At 42.9% G+C, this 21,986-nt stretch overlaps 1 protein-coding gene across 5 annotated transcripts in view; it reads right to left on the reverse strand.

The window, feature by feature from the left end:
• GRIP1 (glutamate receptor interacting protein 1) overlaps window positions 1-21,986 on the reverse strand; it is a 358,951-nt gene that overhangs the window by 24,598 nt on the left and 312,367 nt on the right. For all 5 annotated transcript variants that reach the window (XM_065419595.1, XM_065419580.1, XM_065419588.1 and 2 more), the window contains 5 exons: window positions 18,085-18,154; window positions 17,612-17,757; window positions 9,204-9,348; window positions 7,320-7,468; window positions 6,975-7,160 (listed from right to left, as the gene is read on the reverse strand). In XM_065419595.1, coding sequence (XP_065275667.1) covers window positions 6,975-7,160; window positions 7,320-7,468; window positions 9,204-9,348; window positions 17,612-17,757; window positions 18,085-18,154 — 696 coding nt within the window. The remainder of the gene's footprint in view (window positions 1-6,974; window positions 7,161-7,319; window positions 7,469-9,203; window positions 9,349-17,611; window positions 17,758-18,084; window positions 18,155-21,986) is intronic.

Below are 21,986 nucleotides of genomic sequence, written 5' to 3' on the forward strand. Positions count from 1 at the left end.
TCTGACACTCTTCTCAGTCAGTACTGGACCAACGTTCCAGCATAGCATTACGGGGCACTGTGCTGCTAAAGGGGTTACAGTCCTTATACAATGTGATCTCATGGTAGTTTTGATACAAGTAGAGGGGCTAACCTCATTGTCCTGGCCAAATTCTATCTCAGGTTAATTATATTCTGCATATCTAAATTCCCCCCCCCCCGTTTCCACCACTTAAAATTCCCCTGCATTTGGAATAAGGTATTCATTACTTCCTGTCCTTAGGTGATATCTGTACTGTTGTGCCTCATTAAACTATTGTTCCATTTCATTGGTGGAGGAAGTGTTCCCTGTATACAGTCTGTGACCTAGTTGAAGACTGGAAAGTGCTTTGGAATCTTCTGGGAGGAAAGACCCTATAAAAATGTCTGTTCATTCTAACTATAACTTGACTTATTGAAGGGGGAAAAAAAGATTGAATCTGAACCTCAGGATTAACCGTACTTTTTTGTACAGTTTTCTACCAAAGGACCATTAACTTCCAGGTAGGAAGCCAACAGCAATAAGCAGAACTGACCTGCCCCAGTTAAAGATCTTATTCTAAGAATGGCACCTCTACCAAAAATGTTCTGTCCTAAAAGGCTAGAATGCTACCAGCTGGGCCATATTGACAGCTATTGTCTCTGCTGATGGCTGGGCTGAGCATTCTTTGTAATCCTGCAGGTTAGCACTATTTTAGGTTCAGGAACTATTTACAGTTACAATATTTCATTATTTTGGTCAGATAGAAGCAGAAATATGAGCGGTGTGTCTGTAAGAAGCCATGTGTGTGATGCATGTGCAGTTTACTGTCAAACTAAATTACAGCTGCATGGTGAACATTCTGCTCTCCATAAGGGAAATGAAATGGCAACAGTACAGTGCATTCTGGCACACTGTCAAACTAACCTGCTTGTTTCCCTGGACTGAAATAGAACAGCATAAAATCTTGCTGCTTATAGTACAATCTGTCATGCCTCTGAACATGATTTTAACCTCACAGCTCAATTGGATAGAAAATCTAGTCAAAATAAATATCTAAGCAGGTTCAGTTAAATTTTTAAATTAGATCATTAAGGATTCAATTTAAAACAACAAAACCAGAGTCATTCCGATTTATACCTGCGGTTGCATTTTACGACTATTTCTGCTTTGCATTAATAAAGGACCTTCCAGCTCAGAAGCTCAAAGTACTTTACAAACAATGAATTTAACCTCACAATACCGTTAAGAGGTAGATCAGTATTACAATCCCCATTAAACATATATGGGAAATCAAGACATAAAAAGGTGAAGTGTCTTAGTGGTCAAGTGATTTATCAAAGATCACATAAGAAATTTATGGTAGAGTTAAGAATAGAACCCAGCCTTTCTGAGGGTATGTCTACACTGTAATTAGACACCCACGGCTGATCTGTGCCAACTGACTCGGGATCACAGGGCTCAGGTTAAGGGGCTGTTTAATTGTGGTGTAGCTGTTTGCTCGGGCTGCAGCTTGAGCTCTGGGACCCTCCCACTTCACAGGGTCTCCGAGCCCAAACATCTACACTGCAATTAAACAGCCCCTTAGCCCGAGCCAGCTGGGTCGGGCCAGCTACGGGTGTCTAATTGCAGTGTAGACATAACCTAAGTGCCAAGTGTGTGATTTAACCATTAGACCAACCTTCTTAAATCTAGCGTAATATGCTCAGGATTGGCAGGGATCTCTGAACAGTGCATGATGTTACAGTAAACACTCTGGCACCAATTCTCCACTGAATCTGAGCTCGGTGGGGACACAGCGGAGACTGGTGGCACAGGGAACACACTGCGCTCTGAGTGCAAGTTAGGGCTACACAAAGGCAGGCCTCACATATGCCTCTGAAATAAGGTCCCCAAAGAACTTTAAACCAGTGGAGGATCAGAAATGGCACAGCTCCGTTCCACCAGGTCCCTTCCCTTCCTTGCCCTACCCGCATGCATCCTCAGACAGCCCCTGACACACTCCTGGCCTCCCCTCTTGATAAGGGTTGGAAAGACTGCCTTGTGTAGAAGGTGGCAGAGCAGTCTCTGCCACATTTACACCAATGGAAAATTTTCCTTGCACAAGGGTATTTCTCCACTGGCCATCTCCAGACACTTGAGGTTTATCATGTGCTGCTCGTGCAGTCTAGAGTATTCAGTCCTGCATGTGCTGGAAAGTCTTAACATTATTTCAGTGAAACTTTTCTTATTTAAATTAATGTGGGCTGCATTCCAAATATGAAGAACCCTGTGCAATGACCCAACACATCCCTACAGCATCTAAGGAATTGTGGTGATGAACACCTGGTACTGTAGATTCTAATAACAATCCTTGATATTAAGAAACTTCCAGTTAATGTCAACATTGTGCTGGGAACCAGTCCCCTCCCATTAATATCAATGTTAATGGGGTTTGGATATTGGCAATGGCATGCCACGTATTAGCGATTTGATTTTTTTTTAAAGAAAGGCCCCACCTACAGGCAGGTTTGTGAGGCTGCAGGCAGGGAAGGAAGTGCTGGGATGTGCCTTCCCTGGGGGCAGCCCCACAAACCTATCTGCAGCCAGTGCTCAGTCTGTCCCAGCACTTCCTTCTGGGGCAGCAGCCTGGCAAACCTGCCTGCGCACAGAGACCACACAGGAGGGAAGGGGCTGTGCACTGTGGACAGGGCAGTAGCGGGGAGTAAGGCTCCAGCCCAGATGTCAGAACTGCATGGTACCTCTCTCTGAACTCTCCAGTCTGCAACCTGCTGGGGGTGGGGTCGGGTGGGGGAGACTGCATACAGGGTAGGAAGCAAGGCCCAAACCCTAGAGAGCACAGGGCAAGATCCAGTTCAGCCCTATGGACCCCCAGTGGCCCCACTCACTGTAAAGAGCTGCAGTCGCCCCCCCTGCTGCTGTCCTGCCTGCAGGCAGGTTTGCAGGGCTGCAGTCAGGAACAACATGTCCAAGCACTTCCTTCCCTGGCTGCTGCCTCCCAAACTTGCCTTCTGCTTATTAGCAACTGCTGGGTAATGGCAACATTTTGCTGGCAACCAAGAAGTTGCTAATAAGCAGAATCTACTATATTATTGAGCCATGAATGAAACCACGTGTCTGTTTGGTGCACTGCACTGACCTTTTACATTTTCCTTTTTAACCCCTGTACAAGGAACTTTTCCACACACACTTTTGCTGGAGAAGCTCTCTTTTGTTGAGAAGCTCTGTTTATCGGTGACCAATACACAGGAGCAGTTCACTTCCTTGAATCTGTCTGGAATCACCTCCCTCAAAACAGTGTAGCTATGGAGTTACTCCGTTACTCTTTTGGCTGAATGTCCGGCATTAATGCACCCAGATGCTGTTCAGGACAAGGGTTTTGCTTGTGAGAGCTTGTGTGTTATGGATTACTATGTAGGGAATGCTCTGGCTACCCCATGCTGGCACATTAGCCAATGGTCCTAAATATAGTGTCAATCCATCTGCGGGGAGAAACACTGCCACCAGCCCTAAATCAGTATAACAAATAAGAGAAAACATTTTCTGGTGGTGCTACAAGAAGGTTTCCAAGACTCCTGAATTTGCTTAGTTTATATTTATGCCAAGAAAGGTTTGGAAAGGGAGACAAACTCAGAAGTGACAGGTCAGGCTAGAATAGAATTTAATGCAGAAGGGGGAGGGGGGGATTTTAGTACCAAGACAAGAGAATATTCATAGTAAGACACAACTTGATAACTACTCAGGCAGTTTAAGAGACATGAGATATACTGATGCAAGAATGGGACAATATTTTTAAGGCAGATGGAGGAGATTTGTTCGCAGTTATTAGGTTAAGAAGGTGAATCATATATAGTTGTCGATCTGCCTCTTGACAATAGGATGACCAGACAGCAAATGTGAAAAATCAGGACCGGGGGGGAGGGGGGGGGGGTAATAGGATCCTATATAAGAAAAAGACCCCAAAATCAGGACTGTCCCTATTAAATTGGGACATCTGGTCACCCTATTTGACAAGGACATAATCACTGTGGCAACATGAGTCCCCCTTTCACAGGTGACAAGCATTCTCCTAGTACTGACAAGTCTAATCAGGGAATTGTTGCGATTCTTTCATTTAATCCATCTCCGGAACCATTTTTGGCAATCTCAGCAGAGAGGACAAGGCCTCTTGGTCATGGAGTCTGAACTAAGCTCTCGTCTTCCTTCAGGACTAAATCTGAGCACATTGGTGGGGCAGCGTAGGTAGGGTTACCATATTTCAGCAAGCAAAAAAGAGGATGGGAAGAGCCCCACCCTAGCCCCGCCCCCACCCTGCCCTAGCCCCGCCCCTGCCACTCCCACTTCCCGCCCCCCTCAGAACCCCCAACCCTCCCCCCGCTCCTTGTCCCCTGACTGACCCCTCCTGGGACCCCTGCCCCTAACTGCCCCCCAGGACTCCACCCCCTACCTAAGCCTCCCTGTTCCTTGTCCCCTGACTGCCCCCTCCTGAGACCCTCCCCCCATCCTAACTGGCCCCCTAGGACCCTACCCCCTACCTGTCCCTTGACTGCCCCAACCCTTATCCACACCCCCAGACAGACCCCTGGGACTCCCACGCCCCATCCAACCACTCCCCACCCCCTGACAGCCCCCCCCAGAACTCCCGACCCATCTAAACCTCTCTGCTCCCTGTCCCCTGACTGCTCCGATCCCTCTCCCCACCCCTGCCCCCTGACAGCCCCCCCTAGAACTCCCAACCCCCCCCGCTCCTTGTCCCCTGACCACCCCTCCTGGAACCCCTGCTCTTAACTGCCCTCCAGAACCCCACCCCCTACCTAAGCCTCCCTGTTCCTTGTCCCCTAACTGCCCCCTCCTGAGACCCCCCACCCTAACTGCCCCCCCGGACCCTACCCCCTACCTGTACCCTGACTGCCCAAAACCTTATCCACTCCCCCCCAGAAAGCCCCCCCCCGAACTCCCGACCCCCCCCCCCGCTCCCTGTCTCTTGACTGCCCCCTCCAGAACCTCCCTGCCCCTTCTCCGACCCCCTGGCCCCCTTACCCTGCCGCTCAGACCAGCGTGCTGGGGAGGAGGAGCAGGGGAAGGAGCTCCAGACTGCCGGTGCGAACGGCCGGCTGGTGATCTGCAAATGCAGGGAGGGAGGAGGGAGTGCTCTCAGCTGCAGGGGAGAGGAGGGGCTCTCTCTGGCTGTCGGAGCCCCATGTAAGTGGCACCATCCGGCCAGCTGCCCTGTCAGCCGCGCGCGCTCTGCATGGGGGTGGGGGGGGGGAAGTCCGGACATTTACAAATTCCCCCCAGACGCTATTTTTAACTCTAAAAGCTGGACATGTCCGGGGGAATCCGGACGAATGGTAACCCTAAGCGTAGGGAAGTTTACACTGTCACTGCCTGCTCTGAACCTGTTCTGTAAGTAAAAAGAGGATTCACTCCAGATCAATTCAAACAGGAAACAGAGTTGTCAATCTAGCAACTTTCATAGCACTATATTCCCTTAAAATTATCAGAAAACTAAAGAAAATATAAAATTATTTATTCTATTAATCAGATCAAAGTGGTGGTGGTGGTGGGGAGCAGAAAGAGGGAGGGGAAAGCTACAAATGGGTCAAATTAATCTCTGCAGTAACTCCAGTGAAGTCAATTTAATGTCTTGGCTCGAGTATGAGAATCATATTTTAGGCCAAAGAAAATGTAAATATAATAATAAATTAACCCCAAAACACAGAAAAGAGGGGTTATGATCTAATGCTGAGAGACCCTTTTGTACAACAGAGAGTTACTGCCAGGATATGCACAATAAGACGAAAAAATACTTAAAAACTAAATTAAAAAAAAAAACAGCAATCAATAGTGACACCAGCTACTTCTTGCTCTAATATCATTAGACAGGCTTTAAAGGAAGATTGTCAGAGAGAAAATGACAAGTGCTTCATTGAACCAGACATATATTAATTATATATAAGCAGTTAAAGTAATCACAAAGAATTTCAGTCTATCAAGGCAATGTATTGGGCCAAGGTCTGTCCCAATTCTCTGTATGGGGGTAAAACACAGCAGAGCAACTGATCTGACTGCCCATGCCCCAGAAAGGCTTGACAGAAATGTAAAGATGAAGACACAATTGAACAATTTAATGAAATCAGGAGGAGGAAGAAAAATCTCTCTGGGTTAGGTGATCTGTCTGTGTAAAGATGTACTGTGCACACCAGTGGTAGTACAGAAATAATAATTTAAAAGACAGTCAAAGAAAACATATGAAGATGTTTGGAAGCTTCTTTGTTCTTTTGTAATTCAGAGTAATAAAGAACTGCCTACATTTTCTATAGCCTAAAAAACTTACATCTTATCTTACATACTTAACGTGAATTATTTAAAAAGTACTATTAAATAAACAGTCAAATCTAGCTAAAGAAGTTTGAAGGTAATAAGAAGCCTGTTATTTCTTTAATTAAATAATCTCTTTAAACACAGTGATTACTTTGAGGGCTAAAAGTTTGAGTCTAATGTCATGGGAATGAAGAAGAAACAAAAGAGTAACAAATCACTGAATGATCTCTCGTGTTCCCCTTCAGCAGTTTACAATAAATCTTCATTGTAGTCATCTTAAAAACCAATGAGAATGGGCCTCAGATACTCAATGTGTTCTGTGCCTTGTATTAATCTAATCTTGAAGGATAAGCTCATTTAGTGTGGATGAACTATGGATTGGGCCATTCAGACATTTGTAAAGCTAATGCAAGCCTGTTAATATATTGATAAATGCCTCATAACCCATCACAATGTTATGAAAGAATGAACTCAAGGCCACCTGAGTGTAAGAAATAACACCAGATACCAAGGGGTGTGCTCGTAATGAGACGTGCACACTGTTAAGTACAAAGTTGAAAGTTGGCGGGTAGGATTTTCTCTAATGTGCAGAACTGTGATTCAGACATCTAATCACTTCTGTGTTAAGTGGTGGTCGAAACAGTTGCTTGTACCTTGGCTTCCAAAGCTGGTATCAATACCAGAACCATCCCATGATTCTACTGCGCTGTCCACACTTGGAACTGTAGTAGAATAAATGTCCGAGAGTTTGCTTGGTTTCTGTGTAGAAGAGGTTTCATCTTCAGCATCACTCAGCTCACTTAAGTGACCAGAGATGGAAAATTTCTTGGGGCTTGCAGCTAAATAGGGTTTAAAAACAAACATGATTATAGCCTCTTTGCAACCTAAAAAGATACTTCCCCTCCCTTTCATTATGGACAAGAAATTTCCCCTGGCACATACATGTTCAAATGTTTAAGGTGAATACACTGGTTCAAGAGCAAAAATGTGACTCTAGCCATACTCACCATCTGTCTGCTTCTTGATTTTCAAGGTGACAGTCTCTCCTGCCATCTGTAACAAATGTATGGCTTCACTCAAAGGTTTTCCTTTCAGACTGCTGCTATTTATTGCTAGGATGCGGTCTCCTATGTGAATTGCACCTGTCCTAAAGCATCAGAAATAAAACACTGAAAAGATCAACAGAAAAAAATAGCAAAGCCAATTTCTTCGCATATTTTGAGACATGCGAGTGTATTTTCAATTGTTTCTTTTAATTTCACATGTAAGGTATTATTACTGGAACTACTTTTAATCAGTACATTTGCCACTAAGGATGTGTAAATTAAGTTACCTCTGCTGCAGTGCCAGCAGCAGAGATAATGCACAGCAATGAAGATTTCTGTCTCCTTTGCTGTGGCAAAATGTGGGTGAACTGATCATATAAGGAGCCTGAGTGGTGCTCATTTGTTAAAAAACCTAAAATACTTTAATAACTTTAAAGTAAACTTAATGTTTACAGAAGTACCACTTTGACAGCACTGGAAACTGAAGTCTCATAATCACAGGACAGATACAGCAAGTGCAATGGTAGCCTGAAAAACCACCCACTGTCGCACCAATATGCCTGTTCTGTAGGAATCACCTCAAGAGATGAGAAGATACATTTTGTGTGTCAATGCACCTGGTTCATTCCCCATGTATATATTTGCTTTTCTGGTTCATTCAGTTCTTGGCCTCTCTGTTTAAGATGGCCAGCAAAGGTGTCAGCTGCAATGACTATATGTAGTGGACACCTCCCCATCAGGACCTAAGGCCAAAATTTTGAAAAGTGACCAGTGATTTTGGGTGCCCAACTTGGGACACCTTAAAGAGGCCTGATATTCAGAGTGTGGGTGTTCAGACTTTTCTAAAACTCAGGTTCTGTTCAGGTTTCTCAAGTTAGGCACCGAAATCACTATTCACTTTTTAAAATCTTGGCCTAAAATCACCCACTCATTTCATACAGGTTCTGAACATCCACAAGATGGTTATGGATTTGAACAGTGTCAAACAAATAATAGCTCCATAAACTATTAATATTGCTCTTACAAAATAGTAAATTTATAACTTGCATTAAAAATAAGTATTACTGGAGACTGGCTTGTTCAATGGATTTATTGCTCATGTAGGGGTGTGTGTGTGTATATACATTTAAATTTTTATTGCTCTGGATATAATACACACACACTTACCTATAGTAACTACCCTTAAACACATGCAAAATTTCCCTGAAATAAATAGATAAGGTAACTTCAATATTTGCATTATTTCCTATACAGCACTTACTGTAGGGAAATGTTTAACATCCTTAATTAATGTTATCTAATGTAATTTCCAAGCTTTTAAGGGTGCCACTACATGTATGTGTAAAAGCACATACACAAATGCAGACTGTGTATTGTATGCATGTACAGTATATATGTATATACACAATCTGTGTGTGCATATATGTGCATTTTATATTTGCGCGCGCGCGCGCACACACACACAGTGTCTTTTAGCTATTCCATTGCCATCTTTTCAAAAGGAGTTCATAAAATCTTCATGTGATGGAGGAGTTTGGCTGGCGGAGCTTTCTTAGGTGATTTACAACAAGGTCAGCAATCCTTTTCACTCTAAGAAAATCATGCTGTAGGTTCAATAACATCCTGATAAAATATCCATGATACTGCTGAGCTTGGAAAAATCACAGGAAACATAAAACAACAACAAAGACTGGAAATGGTTAGTTTATCTTTTTTCATAGATGCTGGGAAAATCAACACATTCCTAAGCAAGAAAAAAATCAGCATGTCCATGTGAATGAAGGAAGAAATGAACTTCGTAAATGGAAGTCATATTAATAATTGTTTCCAATTTACCTTTCAGCGAGTCCGCCTTTAGTAAGACTTGAGATGATTATTGGATCAAAGGGCTCTTCAGTACCAGAAATTGTGATCCCAAGTGGACCACCATAACGCTTGAGCTCTACAGTGTAAATAATTGCTCCAGAACTCTCCTGTTCATCTGCAATAAATGCCAAGAGGACGCAATTGGTTTCTTATGAAAGAAGGAATGAAAAGAATAATACATTCAGACAAGTGACCGGAAATCAGACAGAGTATCCTCAAAGGATTACAGTTCAGATATAATTTTTATTCATTATTCCACTGGCTTATTTTATAAAACAAAAATAAGAGAATCGCTAATTTATTTTGCCTTTATGGCCAAAAGCCAGTCCCAATGAAGTAAATGGTGGATCTCCCATTCACTTCAGTGGAACCAGAATTTGATCCTTACGTTTTAAAATCTTGATGTGTATGTTTTTTATACAAATGTAATTGGTAGGGAGGAGACACTTTGCTGTGGGGAGGGCCAAGACAATTTTTCTGTTAATTGGAGGAGATAGTAGGGGGGTTAAAACAGGAAGGAGTTGTGAGGAGGGAGAAGTTTGAGGTCTTCACAGTCTTAGTTGACCAAACATTTCCTTGAGTTGAGCAGCTTTTATTCATGTATTTATTTTTAAAAGAAAAATCTGATATTAGGTCAATGTTTTTGAAGGGCATGTTTTGAGTCTCAACTATTGATATAATTAAAAATAATTCCTGGCGTCTATGTATCAACAGACATCAAGCCAAACAATAAATTGACTAGTGTTATTTTCATGAAATCATTTGTAAGACATCTTGGTTTTTTGTCTTAGCACACAATAATCATGGAATAAAGAGGAAAATGTTAATGGGTGACCAAAAATGGAGTTCTCTACACGTTACCCAAAAAGTGTCACAGCAAGAGAGCAATCAACTGTAATGCTTATAATTTGTGAGAGGAAATTTTTAAATCTTAAAGGTCAGATTATCCTAAAACCAAAATAACAAATGCTCACTTGCTCTTGTTTATGATATTGGTATTCACCTAGTGTGTTTGGCCTGTCAGGCATGCATTCTCAGATCTGTGGGTAATGACATTTTGAAATGGCTCAGTAGGCGCTGATAACCCTTAAGGTGCATATTCAGCAAACATTACCAGAACTAAACCTTGACAGGCTAGAGTTTTTAAATGTTCTGCTCATTTAAATCATAAAGTTTTAAAATAAAGAAGGAAATATCATGTGTCATGGCAAAGGTCCATGGAGAGAGTAGCTTTCTTCTAACACTGAACAATGCACTGTGTTAGAATAAGGGAAATGATATTTTCTTTAAAGCTATTCTGTCTCTGCTTCGCTGTAAAGCTACTGTCTAGAATCTTCATTAGTTCCCTTTTACCTAGCTTCCTGCTATAGATTTAAACAAACAATATATATATCATCAAAGCAAAGCAAAGGCTTGTGTTGAGAGAAGAATTAGTAATGTATTCAGCAAAGAATTACTGCTGGTATATATGTCTTTCATATCTATCATGTACATTTGATTCCTAGCTAGGACACCTGTTAAATGGGTTCTGGCCCTCTCACATCTCCTATTGGATGCATTTTTCTTGCCACCTGATTTCCAGAAAGTCACCATCACAGACAAATAAATAACACCCAAGATCCAGCTGGAAGTGATCAATGGTCATGTGATGAGTTCGCACAAAACTGTTGCCACTTTAACAACAGAAAGGGCTGCAGACTCATTTGCAGAATGTTGGCAAAGTGCTTAGAGCTCCCAGGCTTGAAAGAGCTACATAAATGTGGAACTTCAATAAAGAAGATGAACCGTATTGTTAAAACAATAACTAGCAAATGTTGGGTCAAACTGAAAATGCAGTAGTTGGTATTTACTGGGTGTTGACAAAATACTGGTATGTCCAGTTATCAATAGTGAGGTGTAGTGCAAGAGTAAGCAGACATTAATCATATGATAACTAGTGTCTGCATCCTACAGAAGGTTTACAACTATTAGGGGATGATAAGAAAGGAGGCCAGTCTATTACCTGTTTGTTTTGCTCAGTTCTACTTAAGAAAATTAATGACAGCAGAACAGATTTAAAATTGCAGCATTACTTATCGTTAATGTTACTTTCAGACAACTTGAGTTCTGACTATTTAACAACATGAAAAGTATATGGCCTGAATTCATAATGATAGCTGGTTTTGCTGCCAAATGGAAGACCTAGATTTGTAAAGACTTTTCAGGGTTGCAGGTTCAGGTCAATAAAGGTGATGACAAACTTCAGGGTGAAAAGTTGGCAGGAAAAAACTAGTATAATTTCTTGGACTCAAGTGCGTATGTTACCCCATGGTAAAGAGGCTGAATCAAATTAGATCTAAACATATTAGGATTTCCTTAAGCTTGGTGAAATTTCCCCTTGTTGTCTCTCACCTACTGATGCAACTTGTATCAAATGCAGAATCAAAGAATTATTACAAGTACTGTAGTGACTTAATCAATCATAGAATATCTGGGTTGGAAGGGACCTCAGGAGGTCATCTAGTCCAACCCCCTGTTCAAAGCAGGGCCAATCCCCAACTAAATCATCCCAGCCAGAGCTTTGTCAAGCCTGACCTTAAAAACCTCTAAGGAAGGAGATTTCACCACCTCCCTAGGTAACCCATTCCAGTGCTTCACCAGCCTCCTAGTGAAAAGGTTTTTCCTAATATCCAACCTAAACCTCCCCCACGGCAACTTGAGACCATTACTCCTTGTTCTGTCATTTACTACCACTGAGAACAGTCTAGATCCATCCTCTTTGGAACCCCCTTTCAGGTAGTTGAAAGCAGCTATCAAATCCCCCCTCATTCTTCTCTTCTGCAGACTAAATAATCCCCATTCCCTCAGCCTCTCCTCATAAGTCATGTGCTCCAGCCTCCTAATCATTTTTGCTGCCTTCCGCTGGATTCTTTCCAATTTTTCCACATCCTTCTTGTAGTGTGGGGCCCAAAACTGGACACAGTACTCCAGATGGGGATTGTTCCTGATTTGAGCAGGGGGTTGGACTAAATGACCTCCTGAGGTCCCTTCCAACCCTGATATTCTATAATTCTATGAGGCCTCACCAATGCCGAATAGAGGGGAATGATACGTCCCTCGATCTGCTGGCAATGCTCCTACTCATACAGCCCAAAATGTCATTAGTCTTCTTGGCAACAAGGGCACACTGTCAACTCATATCCAGCTCCTCGTCCACTGTAACCCCTAGGTCCTTTTCTGCAGAACTGCTGCCTCGCCACTCGGTCCTTAGTCTGTAGCAGTGCATGGGATTCTTCTGTCCTAAGTGCAGGACTCTGCACTTGTCCTTGTTGAACCTCTTCAGGTTTCTTTTGGCCCAATCCTATAATTTGTCTAGGTCCCTCTGTATCCTATTCCTATTCTCCAGCGTATCTACCACTCCTCCCAGTTTAGTGTCATCTGCAAACTTGCTGAGGGTGCAATCCACCCTCCAGATCATTAATGAAGATATTAAACAAAACTGGTCCCAGGACCGACCCTTGGGTCACTTCGCTTGATACCAGCTGCCAACTAGACATGGAGCCATTGATCACTACCCATTGAGCCCGATGATCTAGCCAGCTTTCTATCCACCTTATAGTCCATTCATCCAGCCCATACTTCTTTAACTTGCTGGCAAGAATACTGTTAATGCTGTACTATCTCCGCTATACGTGCTGGTCTCTGTTCTGCAAAGTGATATTCGCTAAATACAGACTGGAGTGTGAAGCAGAAATACAACTGCACAGCCCTATTAGCATGGATCACTTCACTAGTGACCTCACCACTTGGATTCGCTTTGAGGAGAGTGGCAGAAGGCAGGCAAACATTTTGTTTTGTTTGAAGAAGTAAGGGATAGGAGAAAAGGCAGGATAAAGACAAACAGAAGGGTGAAAGGTTTAAATAAAACTAAGATGAAGGTATAATAATGCATACAAAGAAAAGAGTAACCAAATGAAAGAGAAAGAGAATGCAAATTGGAAGGAGAAAAACTGTATGGGGAAGAAAGAGTGTAAAAATAATTTGCAAAAATAGATGATTAAAAACAACCTTACAAGGAAGAAGAAGAGAAAAAAACAACCCAACAATAACACAGTAATGAAGGATGGAGCAACAGAAGAATTTAAAAATAATCATTAAAAATCTTAGGGCTTGTCTATGCAGCGACATCCAGTAAAGTTAATCTGAATGAACAAAATTCTGAATTTGAAGTGGATGAGTTAAATCGCATTAAAATCCTCTATGAACACCCTTATTGAGAATTAAAGAGGCCTTCCAATTCCAACTTTGGTTTAGTTTAGTTCACTTCCAAAATGAATTAAGTTACATTGAAGTAAGGCCACTTTAATTCTGAATAACAGCATCAGCACAGGGATTTAATGAGGTTTAACGAGTCCTTTTCAAATTAACATGTTTAGTTCACTCAGACTATTTTTTCTGGAAGTCCCCATATAGACAAGCTCTCTATGTTACACTGTGGTATAGAAATCATTTTAGAGTGCCCTATGCCTACTCATCTATAAACATCAAGCTTCATTTCTCTTAGGGAACTTCTAATTAATGATCAATTTTATTGAGTTTAAAGGAACACCTTTGTTCCATGCAGCCCTAGTTGAGAGAAAATAATTAAATATTAAATATTAAATTCATTATGATGGTTATTTTGTTTTGTTTTACCTTTTGCCACCATTTTTCATAATGTTCCTTTTTGATTTCTTGGGATATTGACTGAAAGCCGCTTTTTAAAATTGTTAATCACAACATATACAGACTGGAACTCATTCAATTTTGTTTTAGTATAATCTGCATAGAAAATTATGTTCACTGTGTCTACAATCTGTCTTTGTACCTAAATTTGAATAGATTTGGTTACACAGAGTAGATAATAGATTAATTAAAACTTACTAATCATATTTGTTAGTCATGCAGTAAGACAATTTAATTTGTAGATACAATAAATGATTCTCGATTATATTCTAGGTATCATATTAATTTAGTCATAAAATTAAGAAACATTCATTTGCAAAAGTAACTTAGTAAGTAAGGGTCCTATTCAGACTAAAATATACACCATCTACCAGGGCACACAACTCCCAGAAGGCCACATATGCTGCTTCTGAGCAGACCTAGGGTGAAATCTTGGCTTCAATGAAATCAATAGCAAAATTCCTAGATTTGTTCTGGGACAACACCACACCTGAGAGTTGCAGAGATGTTTAGAGTTGAGAGGGGAACATCTACAATTAACTCCTGCTCTGCCAGTATTTCTTATTTTAGATTCCAATTGCATCCCACATTGGTATTGCACAGGCTGCTAGTAACCTACACTTTTGACTGGGGAGGGAAAATAGGAGAACAGATAGGAGGGGACAGGTAGGAGACAGGATCCAGTGCTGTTATAAATAGAATTAGGTGGGAAACACTTTTCCTGTCTTGTGAAAATTTTTGAGATTTCAAATATTTTTCCCATTCTGCATCAGGACAAAAGAGAGACCTTACCAGAGAGGGGTGAGAGACAGACTGACCCACCCCAGTCTGGTGGTTAGGGCACTCATCAGGGATGTGAGAGGCCCAGATTTAAGTTGATGTTCTGAATCAGGCAGTGCAGGGGATTGACCATTGTAATACTGGTTATTCTGGTGTGTCCCCACCCCTTTTGTTGTGACCAGAAATTCCATCCTGGACGCAAGAAATCTCCTCTAAGGAAGTTTTGTTGAAAATGATACATTTTAGTAAACAGTTTTAGTGTCAATGAATCGGCATTTTCTGAAGGAAAAAACATTTTGTCAAAAAATTTCTGACCCGCTCTAGTTTCTGACCTTTAAAAAACACAAGTTACTTGTGCGGGGAGAGTTCTTACACTTCCCATTGTTGAATGGAAACTCCTGCCCCTAATCACCTGCCTACAATGGTTGTGCCTCTTTTCCATTAGCTGTTTCACTGAGCTCTGTAAAAGAGGTGTCAGGTAGGCATCTCTTTGGGCCACATGATCCTTTATTTCCATAACTATCTGACATGAATTAGCCATGCCAATCCCTCCCCCTCCCACATTAGGATGTCTGAGGATGTACTGAGTATGTTTAACCAGTTCCACATCCTCATGCTTATGAGCCTAATCACCATATATTGTAGGACAGAATTCAGTTTTAGCGATCATTTAGCTCACTGGATCCAAAGTTACTTTTCAAAAACCAATTTCTGCAGGTGCTGCTGGGTTTGCCCTTCATTAATACTGATCAGACCAGAAGTCATTTCTTTGCTGTTTTCAGCGATAGAAAAGAATTTAAGAACTTCCTTGCTGGCATTCAGCTACAGGACAAGAACATTATAGTGTGTGGGGTGCTAGTTTTAGTCAGTTATAACATATAATTTAGATTTAGCTACTTAGATTGCAAGCTGTTGCAACAGGGACCATGTTTTTGTTAGGTGTTTGTACAGTACCTAGCATAATGGGGTCCAGGACTGCGGCTCCCCTGGGTGCTACCAAAATACAAATAATTAATAATAATAACTATAATTGGACTGACCTGCTTTGGCATTAAAATGCCTAGCAGAACTCACTCTATTCTCAACAAGATAGGGATTTGCTTCCATGAATATATGATTTGGGAAGTTTGCTGATTTATGGATCTGGATGTGGTAATTGACATAGTGTGCAAAATGGTGTTTGCCCCAATTCGCCCTTAGGGGCTGATCCTTCAATTTGCTAAGCACTCTGTTCCCAATCCAGCAAAGCATTTAAGCACAGGCTTAACTATAAGCGTGTGAGTAGACCTGCTTAAGTCAAATTTACGTGCTTAAAGTTAAGCATGGGTTTAAGTACTTTGCTGGATCAGGGTCATAGGCCTGATCAACAAAGGCACTAAGGCATTGTGTCATGATGCCAAGTGTTGCAATACCTATCTTTTAGGCACCTACAAACTAACAGGAACAACACTGTGATCTACAAAGCCAAATTAGGAACCTAGGCTCCCTATACAATGCATGGGCAGAGATAGGTACCTATGAACATGATCCACAAAAGCCAGCATGCTAGCTGGGGAGCCGCCTAAGCTAGCCAGCAGGAGATGCCAAGGAAAGGGGTGTGTCCTAAGCCCTCTCCTCTCCTGGGGATGGCGCCTAAGTCCAGGCTGCAGGGAGGCAACTAGTGTTCCACAGCTGGGGACCCCTCTCTTGAAGTCAGGTGGTTTAGGCGCCTAAGTAATTTCTTGTGAGGATGAGTTAGGTGCCTGCCTCACTCCACACAAAATGGGGGGAAGAAGAGGAACATGAGGTGGTGATGGTAGCACCACCACCACCCACCTTATAACTTTTAGACCAGCGGTTAGAGCACTCCCCTGCTCAGGTTGAACTCCCCCCTCTGCCTGAGGCAGAATGGGTTTGGAACTGGGGTCTCCCATCTCTCAGGAAGGTACTCTAACCACTGGGCTATGGGATAGTCTGATGTGGGATTCCCTCTCTCACTCCTGTTGAGGTTGTTCCACTTTGGCTAAATTATTAAGTAGTTAATGACTTTCCAATGACACTCTCCTGAGAGGTAAGAGACGCCTAGTTCAACCCCTTTCTCCCGCTGAGGCAGAGGGGAATTGAACCTGGATTTCCCACATTGCAGGTGAGTGCTCTAACCATTGGGCTAAAAGTCATACAGTAGGCACCTCTTGCTCTACCACCTCCTCCTCCAGCCAAACTTTGAATGGGACTCAATTTGGTAGGCAGCTTCTGAGTCCCATAGGCGAGACAGGCACTGCTTCACTTATCTTCTCCTGGTTCATGGGTCGCTTTGGGCCTCAGGTGAGAGGTAGGCATCCAGGTGTCTAGAGTGAGGCAGCAGTGTGCATGCCCAGAGGCAAAAACATAGTAATCTAGAGAACTTTTATGCTGAACATTTCAGTGCCAAGTTTAGACACCTACAGTGTTTGGTGGCAGCCGAGTGGAAGATTTGTGGATTGCAGCAGTGCCTAAAACTGGGATTTAGGTTCCTAAGAACCTTTGTGGATCTGGGCCAGAGTGTTCAGCATCTTGCAGGATCAGACCCTAAATCAGGAATCCACTTTGTGCATCTCCGGTCCTTGGAACAGGGAAGACTTACATGGTCACATAAGGGCAAAATCAACATTATGTGACTGCATCTGAGGGGGAAAGTATCTCCTTGGAATACAGAGTAACTTCTACTACTGCAAAACCCCTGTAAGTAATATAGCCATGGAGACAATTTTAGACGGTATAAAGCCCTGTGTTTACTTTTATTCTGAACATCTTTAACTGACATTAATAAATATAAGCCAAATTTAACACATTTTTTAACTGCACTCTACAAACACAATAATAATCCTATGCTCTAAAAGACATGAAAGTGCATGTAATTATGTCACCATTCATACCGGAGTTATCTTCATCTTTGCGGATCTTTAGTTTTACAAGGTCCTCACAGTGTTGAAGGATCTGAACAGCATCTTCCATGGAGCAGTTGTCCAGTCGAATGTTATCTATGGCAAGCAGTTTATCACCAAGTTCTAGCGTTCCAGTTCTGTTAACAAATGAACGTTACATTATTAATTAGTAACATATAAATATGCTATTTAAAGTAGTGTTAACTCTCATGTACCATTCAAATGGATTTTTAATTATTTTGAAAAAAAAATAATACATCTTTTTCATCTTGGTTTTGGATGACAATCATTAGTTTTAATTAATATTAAAAACATATTCTTTATTCCTCCAGTAAACTGATTCAATTGATTTGGAAACTTAACAGACCATAGAACTCTTGTAAGAGAGTTTCTATGTGCACAGAAGTTACATGGGGCACAAGCTGAAGGCAACAGACTTTCCCTGAAAGTTTGAAAGATCTCACCTGTGAGCGACACTTCCTTTCTTTATATCAGAAATAACAAGGGGGTCCCCTGGTTTTCTACTGGATGGAGCTGCAATAAAGAACACACACATATATACAATTTAGATAGATAGATAGATAGATAGATAGATAGATAGATAGATATACTACCTGAAATATACATAACATACACTCATAAATTACACACACAAAAACTAAATTAAAAGACGATGCGAAATCAAGCAGCCAAGAGTTAGGAAATGCCATATTAAGGTTGCCTATGCAACCTTAATTTAGTCCCATTGTGCATACGCATTACGATTGAGGCCAGCCCTACACTTGGAAGACTTTGCTGGTATAGCTATATCAGCTATACCAGCAAAGTGATCCTAGTGTGGAAGCAGTTTATATCAGCAAAACTGTGCTTTTGCCAGAATAGCTTATTCCAGCCCCTCTCCCCCCCAAAAAACTACACAGGTAAAAGCTCAGTTTTGCTGATATTACTGTGTCTACACCAGGTGCTTTTGTGGTACAGCTATGCTGGTCACAAATCACACCTTATCATATCCTGGGACCTGGCTGAAATAGCTATGCTGGCAGATGTCTGTAGTCTAGGAAATAATGGCCACAGTCTAGAATTATATAATCACATTCTATTTGACCACCTGTGAAAAGTCTGGTTTAAGTGACTTGCCCAGCATCACATAGGAACTCTGTGGCAAAGGCAGGGATAGAATCCAGTTTTCTGGGACAGCATTCAGCTGCCTTAACTATGAGACCATCTCCTCTCTCTTCCTGCAATTCACTGCCTCAATCATTACACATCGCCCAACTTCAGTAACAAATGAACCAGGGGTACTACAGACCGTCTCCTTCACTACACAACCCTGATTCATCCCCAGAGCAACTCTAACTTGTGCAAATAATAGTATGTGATCATATAATTAAAGAGTGTATCATAATGCAAACACACAAGGGGGCATTTCCTAACTATTGAGTGCTTGACTTTGCAACCTTAATGTTCTTTTAACATAGTTTTTGTGTGTGTAATTTCCTACATTTTTAAAAAAGGAAACTGAAAAAAAATTCCACCATGTGGCATCATATTGACACCCACATTGGTCATCAACAGGGTTGCAACCTTTAGATTCACCACACAGACCTCTGCCACTTGAGCTAAAGGAGTAACTGATAGCAGTAGTAGATTGTCATCATCTATGTGGACCAGCACCAGAGGCGAAAATCTCTACTGAGCATGTGTAATTTTTCAAAGGCTTATAATTTGGCCAGACTTAGGCAGATTTTCATGGAGATGGCCAAAGGCAAATCCCTGACACAAAGGCCACCCCTGGCCAAATTTCAAGTCCCTGTTCCAAATCATGGGGACGCTAGAGGATTTCAAAGCAAAAAATTGCCAGCATTTTTTAACATGGTAAAACACTGTATTTTCCCCTAGCATTGTTCTTGGAACCAGCTGAACTGTCCTGGCTGGACTTCTCCCCAAAAAGGCAGATGTCTGGCATGGAGAATTTCAGCCCAAATGGTTACAGAATGGCAAAGTTATAAGCAATTAAAAGCAGGGTCTTATAATGGGAAGTGTCAGGTAACTTTAAAAGTAGGTGATACTACCAGCCCCTCTTTTAATAATTATTTTATACATAAATCAATCTTAGATTAAGCTTATATTCTAAAACTGATTTGGGGATGTCTTTGTCACCAAATAATTTTGATGAGGTTAATATCTAGGACCCTATCTCGCCTTTGGATCTTAACGCCTGTGCAGAGTCCCAGTGAAATCATTGGGCCTCCAGATGGGAACAAGGGACTTCCCATGTGGATCCGATTGCTAGATTATTTTAGCAAACATACTGATGGGATCTGCAAAAAGAAAACATGAAAACACCACACTATTTTACTATTGCTTTTTCTGTATTTTGCTCCATAAGGAAATTTAGCTCTATTTTTGAAACTTCATGCTTAGTATATTCCTTTGTATGTAGCTATTGAGATCCCTGCACAGTGAGAGCCCTTACACCAGAGGTGGGCAAACTATGGCCCGCGGGCCACATCCGGCCTGTGGGACCATCCTGCCCGGACCCTGAGCTTCTGGCCCGGGAGGCTAGTCCCCGGCCCCTACCCTGCTGTCCCCACTCCCCCGCAGCCTCTGTGCGCTGCGCCGCCAGCGCTCTGGCCTGCCGCTCCTGCTAGGCAGCGCGGCGGCGTGGCTGGCTCCGGCATGGTAAGGGGGCGGGGAGCGGGGGCAGTCAGGGACAGGGAGCAGGGGGAGGTTGGATGGGGCGGAGGTTCTGGGGGGGGCGGTCAGGGGACGGGAACGGGGGCGGGGATTGGATAGGCATGGGAGTCCCAGGGGGCCTGTGAGGGTGTGGGGGTGTGGATAGGGGGTCGGGGCAGTCAGGGAGCAGGGGGATTTGGCTAGGGGGTGGGGTCCCTGGAGGGCGGCTGGGGCAGGGGGTCCGGGAGGGGGCGATCAGGGGACAAGGAGCAGGGGGGTTGGATGGGTTGGGAGTTCTGAGGGGGGCAGTCAGGGGGCGGGAAGTGGGAGGGGGGTGGATGGGGGGGCAGGCTGTTTGGGGAGGCACAGCCTTCCCTACCCAGCCCTCCATACAGTTTTGCAACCCCGATGTGGCCCTCGGGCCAAAAAGTTTGCCCACCCCTGCCTTACACACTCTGTATTCTGAACTAGGAGAGCGTGTTCTGAACTTGAAAGGTGCATAAGAGTGCATAAAAAGGTATAGATGGTAAGTTCAGTGCTGAGGCTGAAATTCTGCTTTTAGTCCACTTTAAAATAAAATAAACTGATTAATACTTTGTATTTGTAATAATCATGTGTGAATTTCCTTTGATTTTTTTACACTCATTTAATATTCCAGAGAAGAAGACTATCCTGATAAGATACTGGCCTGGGACTCTGGAGATCTGGGCTCAATTTCTGGCTCTGCCGCTGTAATAAATAAAGTGGGGGGATAGCTCCCTTTGATGGACACCCAGCCAGCCAGTTAGCTGTAAAATCCCTCCTGGTAGCTGTTCTTTACTTGCTTTACCTGTAAAGGGTTAAAAAGTCCCCCAGGTAAAGAAAAAAAGTGGGCACCTGACCTCATAGCGTTCCCAGACCCTCCTTAAAACCTAAAGTATTCCATGTTAATTCTCTAAAGCCCTTTTACTCCCGAGAAATCAAGGTTCTCCAGTTTACAGCCCAGGAGAGAGACGACGCTGAGTGGCCTGAAGGAGTCTACTATGACGGAAAAAACAACGGTGGCGTGGAAGAGGTGAGCCTTTCCATGACCCTTGGGCGTAAGCAGCAACAGCAAATCCAGGAGCAGTGCACCAGCTTCGCGCCAATGTTTTCAGCCACCCCAGGATGGATAGAACGGGCGTACCACTCCATTGACACAGGTGATGCTCGCCCAATTAGAGCCCAACCCTACCGGATGGCTCCTCAAGGCAAAACCGCAATAGAAAGGGAGATCAAGGACATGTTACAGATGGGTGTAATCCGCCCCTCTGAGAGTGCATGGGCCTCTCCAGTGGTTCTGGTTCCCAAACCAGATGGGGAAATCTGCTTTTGTGTGGACTACCGAAAGCTAAATGCTGTAACTCGCCCAGAAAACTATCCAATGCCACGCACAGATGAGCTATTGAAGAAACTGGGACGTGCCCAGTTCATCTCTACCTTAGACTTAACTAAGGGGTACTGACAAGTGCCGCTAGATGACCCCGCCAAGGAAAGGTCAACTTTCATCACCCATGTAGGGCTGTATGAATTTAATGTGCTCCCTTTCAGACTGCGAAATGCACCCACCACATTCCAGAAACTGGTAGATAACCTTCTGGCTGGATTTGGGGAATTTGAAGTTGTCTACCTCGACGATGTGGCTATATTCTCAGATTCATGGGCAGAACAC

This window comes from Emys orbicularis, chromosome 1 (genome assembly GCF_028017835.1).
Source record: "Emys orbicularis isolate rEmyOrb1 chromosome 1, rEmyOrb1.hap1, whole genome shotgun sequence".
NCBI lineage: Eukaryota > Metazoa > Chordata > Testudines > Emydidae > Emys > Emys orbicularis.